The 17,242-nt window shown below is 41.9% G+C and overlaps 1 protein-coding gene across 3 annotated transcripts in view; it reads right to left on the bottom strand.

The window, feature by feature from the left end:
• Nucleotides 1-15,453, bottom strand: part of CEP68 (centrosomal protein 68) — a 31,444-nt gene extending 15,991 nt beyond the window's left edge. Inside the window, exon 1 of one of the 3 annotated variants that reach the window (XM_089671612.1) lies at nucleotides 15,337-15,453. Coding sequence is in view for 1 of the 3 variants with exons in the window: in XM_089670218.1 (XP_089526344.1) it covers nucleotides 15,341-15,380 (40 nt within the window). In the remaining 2 variants the exon portion in view is untranslated. Of the gene's footprint in view, nucleotides 1-15,289 lie in introns of all 3 variants that reach the window. The other 2 variants (XM_089670932.1, XM_089670218.1) reach the window with 2 other exon arrangements.
• Between the last annotated feature and the right edge of the window lie 1,789 nt (nucleotides 15,454-17,242).

The following is a 17,242-nucleotide window of genomic DNA, read 5'->3' as shown; positions in this document are numbered from 1 at the left end:
TGCTACATAAATTATCTGCCCTTATTCAAGATGGCCACAACCAGAAATGCTAGGGGGTGTAATTTCTCAACAAAATAAAGCATGGGGATATGGATGGATGGGGGATTTTGCATTGAAGATTAACAATTAATTAATTAATTTGTAGTGGTCAGATGTAGTGTAGTTCTGTTGTAAAGTGACATTGCTCAGGGGTGTTCTTTATATACTCCAAATTCTTATAGTGGTCTTATTACTGATTTCTGTTAGGCCCCATTCATGCTTTTTTACATGTTTTTGTGCGACTTGAATGGACTATGTCAAAAGAAGCTCCTTTACCTTTTAGGGCAGAACTTCAGAACACTTTTTTTTTTTAATTCACCATCAGATGGGCGAGTACTTTTACCATGTTAGTGGGAAAGAAGTGTTGAACAGTATACATAGAAGGAGTACAACGGTTATTACCTTTGTATCACTTGCCCTCTCTTTTAGATTGGAAGCTCTCAGAAGCAGGCCACCACCAACCCCTTTGTCTTGAACTATATTGTACCAGTACTGTCTCCCTTCATCTTGTGAAACACTTGGCAAACTGTAAGCACTATATAAATCCTGTATAAGAATAATTGTGGTAGGGCATAGAGAACCTGTGGAACCCAGATTTTGTCCTTTTCATTTATTCCTACTTTCCCTTGCAGTAAATAACAAATGTTTTGGTGTGACTAATGTGTGCAGTATTGGTTGGAGTAGGTTTCTGTACAGGTAGAAGGGAAAACACACAGTCCAATATAGATTCCTCCCCAAAATCTTTTGTCTAAAGAAACATGTTGGGACCCGAGCTAAAAAAAAAAAAAAAGCTGCAGGAGATTTGGTGTCATGGCATCAGGACAGATTTTTAATTATTTAGTGAGACATCTGAGACCTACCCTTGCATTAGAAATTTAGGCTGATCATAGATCAGAACTGCTTATGATTACCATGGCAATTGTGTACAGATGTGGTAATGAGCCCCTCAGACAGCAGGAGATACTTGATTTCACTCAGGAATATAACATGCTGGAAAATCACCATATTGGGAAGAAGCGAAGGCAAAATGTATTATAAACTATTTTTGTTGCAGGGTGAGGATCATGGTGGGCCCTGACACTTGTGAAAGGGCAAGCAAACATCTCCCTCCCATTGTATTCAAGGCAAGCAAATACCTCCTGCCCATTGTTTTCAGGGCAAGCAATTATCTTCTACTGTTTTCACCCATTCTTTACATGGAGCTTTCTGCCTGTGTGTACAAATACAGAATGTTATTATAATCTCTCAAGTGTCTAAAGCAGGCCATACATGGTTCAAATTTCAGCAGGTTCAGCAGGGACCAGCCAAATTTTGATCCATGTATCCGCACTGTGGTTGAACAAAAGTTGAATGACCTCTGCACAACCACCCTGTTGGAAAATTTCAGCTCAAATCAGCACTGCGGGCTATAGAGGGGAATATATTCTGATGGCGGGGAAGTCTCCCTGCTGTCACAATACAATAACACAGTGGGGAGGATTCCCCCATCCATACTGAATGTGTGGATGGGGAAATCGGGTCAGTTTTTTTGAAAGAAAAAAAAAAAAAAAAAAAAAAAAAAAAAAAAAAAAAAAAGCTTCAAGTTGGCCATACGCTAGTAGATTTTCGAACAAACATTTTTACGTAAAAGTCAATACAGAATGCCATCAGAGATTTGATAAATGCCATTTAAAAGTACTTCAAAAATGTTACTCGCTTTTAACATTCAATCCGAATAGAAAGCACTCACTGTTAGAAATTTAACAAATATTTGATTTTCTGCTCCTTTGAATTTTCCTGTCACTATGGTTCAAAACGAACATTGGTTTGATAGAGCAGTGTTTCTCAACCTTTTTCCAGTCAAGGCACCCTTTAAAATTCCACACAATCTTAAGGCACCTATTACAAAATGTAAAAAACAAAACTAATAGTTTTACAGAACACAGCAACATCTGTACGTGTGGGGCACCCAACGTCGGAGGTAATTTATTCTTTCACACTGGTACTGACTACTATCCCAGCGTTTCTCTTCTCCCTCAGTTTCTCTCCCTCATTCAGCTAATGTGACCCTAGTGCTGCCAGAGAGGGGCAAGTAAAGGGCAACCAAGCAAGCATCATTTCCCCAGTCAGAATAATATGAAGACCAGAACACCAACCACATAGCCGAAGGTGAAAAGGGCTTGTTTACACTTGCTTCAAAATGTGGCATTGCACATGCTTTTTTAAAAGTGCTTTGAATGCCAGTCATGTTCACAAGTTGTGTTTGCTTTGCTTCAAAAATTATACTTCATGTAGCTTTCATGGTGCTTCAAAGGGTCTCCAAAGCCTCCATAGAAGTCTATGACAAAGCTCACTTACAGCACCTGCAGCTTTTGAGAGGCTTTTAGTCAGCTTCAGCTTTGCTTTGTTTTAGAGGTATTACAGGTATGAGATATCCCAGGATATCTGTGAGACCAGCAAGCCAACCAAAGACGTAAATCAGCAGTCACCTCTGGTTCATGTGTATATATTCTGGAAGTGCCTGATGCAGATGTCACATCAAGTGTGCAGCACGGAGCAGCAGGAAGGTGAGTGGGGTCCAGACTGGAGCTCAGCAACTAGCAGATGGAACACAGTTTGCAACATCAGAATGCTATAGCGGAAGGTGAGCAGGGACTGGAGCAAGAGAACTAAGCAGTGAAGGATCAGCAGAGCTGGCAGACCTGAAGAAACTAACAATGCAACATGTGGTGCAATATAGTGGGAGGCGAGTGGGGACAAGAGAGGAAAGAGGATCAGCAGAGCTGGGGTCTACTACTGAGTGGGGGATCAGCAGAGATGGGGATTACTAGTGAGCGGGGCATCAACAGAGCTGGGGATACTACTGAGCAGGGGATCTGCTAAAAGAGGGTACCAATACTGAACAGGGGTACTTAGGAGCTGGGGATCTTCTGAGTGAGGGTACTACTGAGCTGGGGTTCTACTAGGCCCCATTTAAACAAGTAGAAAATTAACACACACAGGACATCTGCCAAGCTTCGTTAAAGCTTCAAAAAAGCATCAAAAACACATCAAAAAAGCATGTTGAAGCGGTAATCTCTTTGTTGAAGTCAAGTGTAAATGAGCCCAAAGAAAAAAAAAAAAAAAAGGGAGATGATATTTTTAACAAGCACCATCAGATTTTAACGTGCTTTGGAAGTTTGTGATTGGTGAAACAGAAAGCAGGGAGAGGAGGATGATACACAGCTTAGATTCTCTACATTAAGGTAACAAGAAATGTTTCAGTATGTGTATCGCCCCCTCACCCCTTTTTACTCACCCAAGTCCACATTCAATCCAGCGCTGTGCCAGAGAGCAGAGGTTCTCTCCTCTTTTCCCCACTCTCACAGGTTTTGTAGAGAGCAATGGAAGCCATTGGCCCCTGCTGCTGTCAGTCAGATCCTGTGATGAAGGGATGGGCCTCGCCTCGCTGTCTGTCTATGGACACATGCAGCACGGCTTGGGGGTCGAGCTCACAGGTGGTTCGGAATAAGGAAGCGGCTTCCTATGGTGGCACACTGAGAAAAAAAAAAAAAAAAAAAAAAAAGACAGGAATGCCAGTGGGGGACCCCAGAAGAGGAGGTTTGGGGCCACTCAGTTAAGTACATGTATGTAAAGGGTTTTTTTCTTTTAAAATAACAAACACTTGAACGCTATGATTTTAGCATCTAGAGGGCTGCTCAAATTGACAGTGGCAGTCTGTGCAAGATACAGTCTGAGCTGTGATCTTCCAGACAGTGCAGCAGTGACCTCCTGTCTCTTACAGCAAGTTGCTCATTCAGCACCTCCTCCAAGAAAAAAACAAAAAAAACCGCACACACAAACCCTTTTTTCAATGAATATAAGATGTTCTCCGCTGTCTCTCCTCCTTTAAACCTCACATGTTTAGGTATACTGAAGGAACACCTGAAGAGAGTGCAGAGATGAAATGTGTCAGTACAGAGTTACGTAACATCATCCCGCACACAGACCGAGCTCACACCAGGCTGTGCTGTATTGTCGGGACCAGAGAGAAGCGATATACCTGTGTGATGGGGGACAGCGTGGATTATGTAAGCGCTAAGGCTTTATGTGATTTGAATAATAAAGGGTTTTACGTTGTGGAACTTTTTATTGTTTTTAGCTCTGCATACCTGCACGTGTGAGGTTTATAGGAGAAAGACAGCAGATTTAAGAGGGGTGACCTGTGCCAAGACTGAGGTATTTGAGTAAAGGAGTGGTGGAGACCCCTGGTGGAGATCGAGAGGAGTGTTGGAAACCTCTGGCTATAGACCTCAAGCTCAGGACTGGTGGGTCAATAGATTTGGTGAGTGTGCTGTGAAGGTGCAGGGAATTCACACTGAAGACAAGAGGAAATAATTGATGGTAAAGTGGAATAGGACACTATGGGGTTGATTTACTAAAATCGGAGAGTCCAAAATCTGGTGCAGCTGTGCATGGCAGCCAATCAGTTTCTAAATTCAGCTTGTTCAGTTATGCTTTGATTAAAAAAAAAAAACAAAGAAAACTGTAAGATGATAGGTTTCTCTGAAGAGCTGTACCAGAATTTGCACTCTGCAGTTTTAGTGAATTGACCCCTGTGCTTGGACACTAAGGGGTAGCTTTACTAAAAATGTTGCGCTCAAAATTTGGTGCAGCTGTGCATGGTAGCCAATCAGCTTCTAATTACAGCTTGTACAATTAAGCTTTGGGAAAAGAAACTGAAGGCGGATTTGGTTCTATGGAGAGCTGCACCAGATTTAGCACTCTCCAGTTCTAGTAAATCAACCCCTAAATGTGAACAATATATTTTATGATACACTGAGCACTTTATTGAGACATTGAGCAATACGCACATCTTCTGCTGTGCACTTTATAGCTTTTGCTACTTTTTTTGCCAAGCACATTATATGGCATATTAGACATATATATATTATATATGTATATACACACACATACAGTTGTGTTCAAAATAATAGCAGTGTGTTGAAAAAAGTTAATAAAGCTCAAAATCCTTCTAATAGCTTTTATTTCCATACACACAAATGCATTGGGAACACTACACATTCTATTCCAAATCAAAACAAAGAAAAATATATCACATTTGTGTTGTTCCTCTACAAAAATTGAAGAAAAGTGAATATTAGACTGTTCAAAAAAATAGCAGTGTTTGTATTCTTCTTTACAAACTCAAACATTCACTATATAAACTGAAAAATGTTTGAAGATTTTGCTTTCCTTTGAATCACTTAATGAATATTTAGTTGTATAAGCACTGTTTCTGAGAACTGCTGTACATCTGTGTTGCATGGAGTCACCCAACTTCTGGCACCTGTGAACAGGTATTCTAGCCCAGGATGATTGGACTACATTCCACAGTTCTTCTCTATTTCTTGGTTTTGCCTCAGAAACTGCATTTTTGATGTCACCCCACAAGTTTTCTATTGGATTAAGATGCGGGGATTGGGCTGGCCACTCCATAACGTCAATCTTGTTGGTCTGGAACCAAGATGTTGTACGTTTACTGGTGTGTTTGGGGTCGTTGTCTTGTTGGAACACCCATTTCAAGGGCATTTCCTCTTCAGCATAAGGCAGCATGACCTCTTCAAGTATTCTGATGTATTCAAACTGATCCATGATCCCTGGTATGCGATAAATAGGCCCAACACCGTAGTATGAGAAACATCCCCATATCATGATGCTTGCGCAGCCATGCTTCACTGTCTTCACAGTGTACTGTCGCTTGAATTCAGTGTTTGGGGGTCGTCTGACAAACTGTCTCCGGCCACTAGACCCAAAAAGAACAATCTTACTTTCATCAGTCCACAAAATGTTGTGCCATTTCTCTTTAGGCCAGTCAATGTGCTCTTTGGCAAATTGTAACCTCTTCAGCACGTCTTTTTTTCAACAGTGGGACTTTGCGGGGGCTTCTTGCAGATAGCTTGGCTTCACATAGGCGTCTTCTAATTGTAACAGTACTCACCGGGAACTTTACACCTTCTTTGATCTTCCTGGAGTTGATTGTTGGCTGAGTCCTTGCCATTTTGGCTATTCTTCTATCCATTCGAATGGTAGTTTTTCGCCTTCTTCCACGTCTTTCAGGTTTTGGTTGCCATTTTAAAGCATTTGCGATCATTTTAGCTGAGCAGCCTATCATTTTCTGCACTTCTTTATATGTTTTCCCCTCTCCAATCAACTTTTTAATCAAGGTACGCTGTTCTTCTGAACATTGTCTGGAATGACCCATTTTCCTCAGAATTTCAGAGAGAAATGCACTGTAACCAGCATGTACAACATTTGCTGCCTTCCTTCCTTAAATAAGGGCAATAATTGCCACCTGTTTTTCAAAGAATGAACGACCTCACTAATAGAACTCCACACTGCTATTATTTTGAACATGCCCCTTTCAATTAGTGATTCAATTACACAGAATCAGCAGCATGCATGTCATGACTGTTGGGTCTGTTGGATTTCTATTACTCTACTACACCTGCTAATAAATTATTTGCCATGTAGAAATATAATTTCTACCAAAAACAGTGATTGAGCAGGTTAGTGATGTCTGACTGCTATTATTTTAAACACAACTGTGTTAAATATATATATTTAATTTGGTATTTATGTACATATATGGAATGCCATTATTGTATTTTTAGGTGCTGTATATACAGTATATGACTTCACTACTTATAGTCACAACATTAGTGACTTACTACAGCAGCGGAGGTGAAAGTGAGGGTTAGCGTGGGTGATAGTTGTGTATAATATGTAAATTATCATTTCTGGCTGATGTCCCTGAAAGCTGGAAATCAGAAGCAGACATTGCTAGTTCAGTGACCTCCACTTGCTTCCGGGTCCATGCCAAGGAGCTGCATTCCTGCTTACTGAACACAGAAGAAGGTCAGCTGCTCGACACGGGTGCCATTCAGAGAATGCTTTGCATTTTCTGAATGAATGCAGTGTTCTCTGACTGAATGATGCAGAGCGGTGATGGCACACTCTCCACCTCGTCCAATCAGAGAGCGCATTTCATTCAGGAAATTAAACTTTACCGTTTGATTTCTCTATAATGGAGGGGCGCTTGGCATGCAGGCAGCAGGAAAGGTAAGTATTCACTTTCTTTGTTACAGGAAGAGTTTTTATTGGCACTTTGGCTATGGAGTGGCTTTAAACATGTTGAAGGCCAAGATGATGGTCCATAAATGTCTAAAGTGTTTCTGTCTTCCCTTTAATCTATCAATATATATGAGTGAACCAAAAATGATAAATATACAGCCCAGAAGTCCTGTAAACAAAATACATTTTAGCAAAAATTGTAGAAACCAGACAATACTGTACATGGACAATAAAGTATGTGTGGATCTACAGTACATGTATACAGAGACACACACACAGTAACATAAATATTTCAGACTATTGTGCTCACATGTACACACCACTGCCTGTACACATACTTGGCCACATAGCAATGGATTAAATGACAGTGGCAGGGTATTCATATACTTCACATCTTACACATGAGAAGACGTGTAAACAGAGATGCGGATATATCTGGCAAATATTAATATGAAACCTATCTTGTAAGACTTTGTTCTCAACAGTGCATTTCATTTACATTTGAAGACCTACAGCCAAAAAAAAGGGTTGATGTATGTGTACATTTGTTTGCTTTTCCTCCACATACAAGTCAATGACAGCACAGAAGCATCTCAAAAGTATCTCAAATGAAGACCAGTCATACCGATGTACACAAATGTTGAAGACTTCGGGTTACACTGCCAATGCCCTAAATTTCTACAAAAACCTTCACTAACCCTCCCTGCCTAGCCCTCTGAGCTGAATGCTTCATACCTCAATAGGACAGCCAACTCCTTGTTTATATACTTCTCAGGCTGAGGTTTTCTTCATTGCTGCCCAGTCTAGCACTCAGCCCTCATTGACTTGCCCATATTCTCAGCATCACCGGACTTAGCATCCAACCCCATACAAGTATAATACTTATAACATGTGTCTTGTACATTACACAAATATAAAAAAAAGAAACTATAACTAAAAGCAAAACCTTTTTTTCTGGAAAGAGTGTTTAGAACACCTGTCAGAGAGGGTAAAGGCAATAAAAACCTATTTTTCCTGTTTACTGTTATCACCAAAAGCGAAATAAAATTCCAAATATTGGGTTGTCTCTGGAACAGGAATAAAGGGGAAATCTTTCAATGGGGTCACTAGTTCTAGTGACAACCAGGAATTACCTCACTATTTATCGATTTCCTGTTAGGACAATGGGACAGGAGGTGAAGGGAAATCTTCCCAATGGGACACAGATGGCAAAAGAAAATGCCAAGGGTAATAACCCTCTTATCCACTTGAAGACCAAACACTTTCTGGGATGTTGTTTACAAGTTTAAAACCATATTTTTTGCTAGAAAATTACTTATAGCCCCCAAACATGTATATATATTTAAATAATTGTATTTATTTATTTTTCTTTAAGCAAAGACCATAGAGTTTTTTTAATTAAAAAAAAAAAACAACAATATATACCCCAATGTTTTGGAAAATATGAAAGGATGTTACAGCGAGTAAATATATATCCAACAGATCATGCTTTAAAATTGCGCACACTTGTGGAATGGTGACAAACTACAGTTCTTATAAATCTTCATATGTGACGCTTAAAAATTTTTTTTACAGGTTACCTGTTTACAGTTACAGAGGAGGTCTAGAGTTATTACTCTCCCTCTACCGTTCATGGCGATACCTCACGTGTGCTGTGAACACCATTTACATATCCATGCATGATTTATGTATGCATTTGCTTCTGCGCATGAGCATGAAGGGATGGGGGTGCTTTAACTTTTTTTATTATTTAATTTATATAAATATTTTTATTGATTTTCAATATATCACATTACACCATTAAAATTCCAAAATATTCAACATTACACAATGCCCTTATACCTCTTCATTCTAAAGAAAAACCCCACCCGCCCCCTTTTCCCCATTCTGCTCCCTAATTTTTTTCCTCTTATCTCCTCACTCCTCCTCTTTTCTCTTCCATCTCAAGGCATCCTTCTCATTCTTCCTTTCTTATCTCCTCTCTATTTTTCTTTAAATTGTTCTTTGAACTTATCCCATTTCTCCCACTTTTCTCTGAATCTCTCCATTCTATCTTCTTCCTGATGGTAGAGTTCCTCCATCTTATGTACATGTCAACCATACTTACCAGTCTTTTCTTTTTTTGGTATTTCCTGCTCTTGCCAAAATGTAGGTATCAATCCCTTTGCTGCATTTATCAGATGAAATACCAACAAGTTCTTATATTTTTCTACTGTAATCTCAGTTTTATGGAATAAGCATGTGCCTTGGCCGTTATCTTCCTAATAAATGATGATTTCTTCCCAATACTCCTGAATTTTAGGGCACTCCCACCATATATGTGCCATTGTGCCTTTTGTCCCACATCCTCTCCAACATAAAAGGTGATTTATCTATTTGTTGATAATGTGTCACAATTGGTGTAATATACCACCTAGCCAAACACTTGTAATTCATTTCCACCATCCTCATATCTACCGCTCCATGTACTAATAGATATATTTCCTTTTTGTGTTGCTCGTCGAATGTTATTCCAAGTTCCCTTTCCCATTTCTCCATATACAAAAGGCGAGGGTTATTATTTATTTTTACACTGTCCCTTTATTTTTTTTTAAATCACTTTTATTCCTATTACAAGGAATGTAAACATCCCTTGTAATGGAAATACGAATGACAGGTCTTCTTTAAGGAGAAATCTCTCCTTTACCTTTAAAAGCAAAAGATTAAAAAAAAAAAAAAACTTTTGCTTTAAAAAAGAAAACAAATTGTTTACATCCGCCCCGGACCAAAAGTGACATCGCTTTGGTCCTCCATCATGAAAGAGGTGATCAGAGACTGCAGAGTCTCATCTCCTCCATCTTCAGCCAGCTGCACCGTTGGAATGCTTCTCGGGCGTGCCGGTTTTGATGGTGATGGGGGGAAGGGTGGTGACATCCCCTCCCACCACGACGGAAAGCAATCCTGTGACTGAAGAGCTGGCTGTTGGCTAAACAAAAAAAAAAAAAAAAAAAAGTTATGGCTGCTATCTTCAGCCATAACTCCAGTAAATCACTTGAAAAACTGAACATTTATATACATATTGCAATCTTCAAGTGGTTATTTTATCCAAAATTGAGAGAAAGAAAAACAAAATTTTTCCTCTATTTCTACTTTACAATAATGTATAAATATAGATAATAGAAACAATCACCAAGCTTGGATACGAATGCCTTTTTGGTAGGTAGCATCTCTTTTTGTAACGCACACAAACATTTCATGTAGGTTCAAGGTGTTTGGTGCAGAAATCTAGCCCAACAGAAGTGAGTACACCCCTCAGATTTTTGTAAATATTTTATTATCTTTTCATGTGACAACACTGAAGAAATGACACTTTGCTACAATGTGACGCAGTGAGTGTACAGCTTGTATAACAGTGTAAATTTGCTGTCCCCTCAAAATAACTCAACACACAGCCATTAATGTCTAAACCGCTGGTAACCAAAGTGGGTAAACCCCTAAGTGAAAATGTCCAATTTGGGCCCAATTAGCCATTTTCCCTCCCCGATGTCATGTGACTCGTTAGTGTTACAAGGTTTCAGGTGTGAATGGGGAGCAGGTGTGTTAAATTTGGTGTTATTGCTGTCACTCTCTCATACTGGTCACTGGAAGTTCAGCATGGCACCTCATGGCAAAGAACTCTGAGGATCTGAAAAAAAGAATTGTTGCTCTACATAAAGATGGCTTAGGCTATAAGAAGATTGCCAAGACCCTGAAACTGAGCTTCAGCACGGTGGCCAAGACCATACAGTGGTTTAACAGGACAGGTTCCACTCAGAACAGGCCTCACCATGGTCAACCAAAGAAGTTGAGTGCACGTGCTCAGTGTCATATCCAGAGGTAGTCTTTGGGAAATAGACGTATGAGTGCCACCAGCATTGCAGCATTGAAGTGGTGAGGGGACAGCAAACTTACACTGTTATACAAGCTGTACACTCACTACGTCACATTGTAGCAAAGTGTCATTTCTTCAGTGTTGTCACATGAAAAGATATAATAAAATATTTACAAAAAATGTGTACTCACTTCTGAGATACTGTACATAAACAGTAATCTTCCACCACTCTGAAAGATCAACGGTTTACAAAAACGTTTATCTTATGTAAGAATTATGATCCCATCAAATATTCCTTCAATGCGAGATTCTGAAGTTTAGTATCAAAACACAGACACGTTTATAAATAAACCTCCTGCATGCTGGGAAATAACTGTCATTGAAGAAAACAAGTCAGAGAGTGCTGCAAAAAAACATTTAACATACCATCTACACATTGCACCATGTGTGTTCCTGGAAACAAAAATCCAAAAAACACTTCTCACTCTAAAAAAAGGGAAATAAAAGAAGTAGAAGTATCCTAGAAACCAAAGTAGTGAAAAAAAGCAGAGGAACAGTTCAGGAGGCTTTGGATTGCACAGTAGCCAAAATTAAAAAAAAAAAAAATTACTTTGTTCAACTATATAGAATACGTGTCACTTGCCTTCAACATTCACATTTCTAATGAGGATTCCATTCTACAAACGTATTTTATCACTACAAATATTGTAGAAGGCGGCTCTTTCATTCATCTTCCTGTCCTCCAATCCCAGAACACGTTTGCATTCTAAGAACACATATTACTGCTTCTATGAAAGGAGCACAGAGGAGCGGAAAGGGTGGGCATAGTTGTCACTCTTCACGAGTTGCCCGTCATAGACGCAGCTGCTGATATTAACCCGCACAGCACTGGATGATCACCACTGCAGGGGTATCCAGGAGCAGGGAGCTGAGGATTTCTACTGTAAATGGCATCCACCAGCAAACACTTCATTGCTGGTAAGTAGCGTCCCCGGCGCTCACTAGACTTCAGCTTGTATGTCTTTAAGGCACTTAACACCCAGCCATTGTGAAAAACAAAGATCATTCTCACTATCCTTCAAAATATAAACCAGATCCAATTTATTGGAGACAGAAAACCTGGGGCAGTGATCATGGCACCGATGTATGGGGGTACCATTAGAGTGGTTGTAACGGAAAAAAAAAGGAACAGGTTTTTTTTTTTCCTTTTCTTGACACCTGTACAGGTGTGAATGAACGGTTTAGGTTTACATTCAAATTGCATCAAAGTTTTAGTAAGTCTAATAAAGTTTAAAACACACATTACAATCTGATTGTACAACCTCCTTTAGTTCTACCAACAACTATGTGGTACCAGGGCCTGCCTGACTGGACTCTGATTAGATAGTTTAGGAAGGACCTCATATTACATAGTTTTTGTTGCACTGTACAGAGATTGTATTGCAGATTGTAATGTGTATGGTGACCTTAAAGTGTTACTAAACCCACAACAGTAAAATCAGTCTGTATATGCACTAAAGCATGCTTGTTATACTCACTGTGGAACCTAAGGGGTTAATCCTTCACATTGTGTAAAAATGCTTTTTGATCCTCACTTCTCTAATCCTCCCCTTCTTCCAGTGCCCCCTCTTATCTCCTGATAAGACACATCGTGTGGAGTCACTCTGCACATGCTCAGTTTGGTGTATATTGCTAGAGTTTATGTTTTCTTGGGAGAGTGCATGTGATCAGCACAGGGCCAAGCAGCACTGTCCACACAGAGGTCAGGGGCTCTGCATCCTGCTAGAGCAGAATGAAAACTCATCCTACAAGCTTTAACCAGTGCTCTGCTGGACACTGATAAAAGCCACAAGACTGCTCTAACTGCTGATGAGAAAAGGTATTTAGCAGTTTATATTTACTGAAATAATTGCATTTCCATGTTGTGCGTACTGGGGGAGAGCAGAGTGAATGCAGGGTTCGGGGTGACCAGATATAGTGAATGCAGGGTCCTGGGTTTAGTAACACTTTAAGGATCTGTTCACATGTGTGGATAACACAGCTGCACCTCTGAAAAAGTGATCTGTGGTGAGGTACTCTTCAGAGGGCATTTTTCAGGAGGCTTAATGTCCCATTGCACTCTGCCTGCTTTAACGCTCAAAATGCTGATGACCCATAACTACATGCACTGCGCACTGTAGGGCGACTGTCATATGACCCCATAAAAATTTAATGGGTCACGTTCGGCAATGAAACCACCACAGAAAGGTAACATGCTGTTTGATTTTTGCATGTACGGAGCCCTGAGCGGCTGCATGCCCTTGTTCACAACGGGTGGTGGTAAAACTGTGGCTCACCTGTTGATTCTACCAGCCACTCATGTGATCAAGCCTTCTAGGTTCACACTATTGCGGGTCCTGCGTTCATTTGAATGGATTGCTCTAGCTGCGGGAAATGCAGAGAAAAAAGTCCCCGAACATTTTTTTGTGTGTTTTCTGATGTGTGTCTGCAAAAGAGCAGAGTGTCTTGCCTGTGACTAATCACGTGTTCCCCGACCCACATACGTGTTCCAAGGCTAAGGAGTGGCTCACAGCAGGACGCCACAATTGTGGGCACATCTTTTTGCATGTTTCCACGTGGTAGATTTTTGACAGATCATGGGCTGCCACGCTAGTAGAAAGTACAGCGGGCGCAACTTTTAAAAATGCGCCACACCAAACCACATGGCACTGCGGTAACCGTGCGATTTGGTGGCCATAAAACCTGACAGTTTTCTAGATGTATTGGAAATGCTATTAACAATGAATGGCATTTGTGCGCATCGAAAAAGGGCAGTGCGTTCAAGTGCAGTGCGAGGAATGTACGTTTCCTGCACCACAAGTGGTGTGAACGGGCCCTTAAAGAGATTGTACAATCACGTTGTATAGTGTATGCATATATATTGTGTGTACATAGATTAGGGTTGCCACCTCATTCCTTTAAAACCGAACCAGGGGCGGACTGACAACTCATGGGGCCCCCGGGCAATAGGGGATCATGGGGCCCCTGTGTCCTTGCCCAAGCTCAAAAAAGCCTATGAAAAAGGTAGCAGGGACATCTCATGGGGCCCCCTACTGACCCTGGGCCCTCGGGCACTGCCCGAGTTGCCAAATGGTCAGTCCGCCCCTGAACCGAACACATAAAAACTACACAAGTTCTGTGGTTGATTAAAGGTAGAAATTAACCGCTTCTACGCAGCCCTATGGCAGAAATACTGCTACAGGTGAGCAAGGGTGCGCAAAATCACGTATATATACACACACACACACACACACACGATTTTACAGTTCCAGGTAGGGGGCTCCCACGTGCCCTACCAGCGCTGCCATTCGCGGCCTCGGCTGTTAATCACCGGTTCCCGGCCAGCGATTCCCCGCTGGTACCCAGCGATCCCTGAGGATTTCTGACGGGGGAGAGACCTGTATGTAAACAACACAGATCTCTCCCGTCAGCTCTAGCACATTGCTTACAGTAAAACAGCACACAGTTAACCCTTTGATCGCCCCATGTTAACCTCTTCCTGCCCAGTGCCATTAGCACTGATCACTGTATTGGTGTCACTGGGGATGTCAGTGACATCAAGTCAGTTCCCCCCCAGTGTAAGAATGTCCGCTGCAGACCCGCTATAAGTCACTGATCGCCGCCATTACTAGTATAAAAAAAATCCCATTATCTACACCGCCATTTGTAGACGCTATAACTTTCATGTAAACCAATTAATTTACACGTATTGGGATTTTTTTTAGCAAAGTCATGTCGCAGAATACATTTTGCCCTAAATTTATGAAATTTGATTTTTAAATGTTTTTTTATTGTACGTTTAATAACAAAAAGTCAAAAATATTGTTTTTTTTCTCAAAATTGACAGGTTTTTTTTTCATAGCGCAAAATTAAAAATGCACAGGTGATCAATTAATACTGAAGGAAAGCCCAATTCATGGGAAAAAAGGACGTAAAATTTCATTTGGGTGCAGCGTTGCATGACCGCGCAATTGTTAGCTAAAGTAACGCAGCTCCGTAACACAAGAACAATGGCCTGGTCAGGAAGGGGGGAAACCCTCTGGAAGGCAAGGGGTTAATATGTTTGGTTTTACAGCGATGAGGCGGCAACACAGATCTCCATAGACGATGTAAGGACGGTCAGCCAACCGCTCACCACAGAAAACACACAACACGGACAGGAGAACCCGGTGATGAGCACACATTTCTCTCACACATCAGCAGAGGCCGCCCAGTATAATGTATACAGAGTCCCGGGCCTGTGCTGGCTGCGGTCACCTCACACATTACCTTCTCCCGGCTCAGCCCGGTGATAGTGAGCTAAGCGCCGAGCTCACCTACATGACAACCAACACCTCTTCCTGCGTCCCCTCTGTGACATTCCGCCCGGACACGCCCTCTATTCACCAGTCTGCCCAATCACAAGATGGCGGCTCAGCCTCCACAAACATTCCTCCTCGGCCATGCAAAGGATGTGGCCTTCTTAGCTCCTACTCACCAATCACAACATGGTATGCCGATGGCAGGGGCGTGACTGATACGCAACCTATCACAGACTTCCCCGGCTGAATGTTGGCTCATTTCTGTTTTAGCGCAAGTATTGCGCCTCCTGCTGGTGACATGCTACAATGCGCTATGAGCCCTCCGTCCTGTTATCAAGTGTTTCCTGAGCCAGAGGACTACATTTCCCAGGAGACATCGCGGTCCAGGAGAGCAGGAAGTGGACTCCTCTCTCAAGATTCATGTCATTATTGATGCGGAGGCTTCATTCACGTTAGGGCGTGCGGAATTGCCGCGATTCTGTCCGCGATTTCAAAACGCGTTTTTTTTCCTGACCGACGATCGATGGTTCTGGAACCATTTTTCGGCATTTGACATCCCGCGATTTTGTTTGCACGACCATGGCGTCTTTGTCATGCAGAAAAATGTGCTGCAATAGCAGCAAAAATGCCCCGCGGTTTCAGGTGCCATTGAAATGAATGTCATCTCCAATCGCAATCACGTGTTTTCACTTTGGCACACCGCGCTCAAATTGTGGGCATAATTGCGGCGATTCCACCTGTAATTTGAAATGCCCTAAATACTTTGATTCGTGGCTAAAACGCATGTGCGTTTTTTTTTTATCCCTGCATTTTTACGTGCGGACCGCGTTTTGTGCAGGCACGAGAGCCCATTCATTTGAATGGACTCCCATGCCTGTGACACGCAGGGAAGAAGTCCCTGCACTTTGGAAAACGCAGACCGCACAGGAACCTCGGTTCCTAGTATGGTTGCAGTTTCCAGTGCAGGTGGCGTCCGCATTTCTCTGTGTGTGATGCAGCTGCACGGATTTTCGTGCGGATCCACAGCGGCACCACCCACACAGATGTGATCCTAGCCTTAAAGTGTCTGGTCGCACCAGTGCAATTTCAAGTGCAATTTTGGAATTGAAATTGCACTTGAAATCACAACTAGTGAATGTCAGACCCTGATCGCAGTGGATGTGACTTGGCATGTAATTTGTATGCCATACAACTTGCACGTCGCATGCCAAGTCACACCCTATCGTCCAAAATTAGAGCGGTCATAGCTCCTAGTATTCCCCCCAGCCCATGCCCCCCCCTGACTTTTTCCATCAAGATCAACAACACAATCATCAGTCCCCTCAAGCCAGTGTACTAGGTGTCATCCTAGACACCAATCTGTCCTATCAGGTCCAATCACAGACAAACTCATGTAGACTTCACCTCCGCAACATATCCAAGATTCACCCGTTCCTGACCTCGGAAACCACTAAGCAACTTATTCACTCCCTTGTTATCTCTCGCCTCGACTATTGTAACTCCCTCCTCACTGGCCTACCTCATCGCAGGCTATCCCCACTCCAGTCCATCATGAATGCTGCTGCCAGACTCATCCACCTTACTAACCGTTCTGCATCTGCCACCCCTCTCTGCCAATCCCTCCACTGGCTTCCAATCGCCCAATGGATAAAATTCAAACCATTAATAATAACGTATAAAGCCGTTCATAACACTGCCCCAAATTACATCACCGACCTTGTCTCCAAATATCACCCAAACCATACTCTCTGCTCCTCACAAGACCTCCCACTCTCTAGCTCCCTTGTCTCCTCTTCCCATGCCCTCCCTCATCTCCAGGACTTCTCCAGGGCTTCCCCCATCCTCTGGAACTCCCTACCTCTATCTATCAGACTATCGCCTGCTCTGCTCACTTTTAGGCGCACTCTGAAAACCTATCTCT

Source organism: Staurois parvus, unplaced genomic scaffold (assembly GCF_062004578.1).
Source record: "Staurois parvus isolate SC_StPar_1 unplaced genomic scaffold, SC_StPar_1.0 ptg000001l, whole genome shotgun sequence".
NCBI lineage: Eukaryota > Metazoa > Chordata > Amphibia > Anura > Ranidae > Staurois > Staurois parvus.
This window is presented reverse-complemented; position numbering and strand designations above follow the sequence as displayed.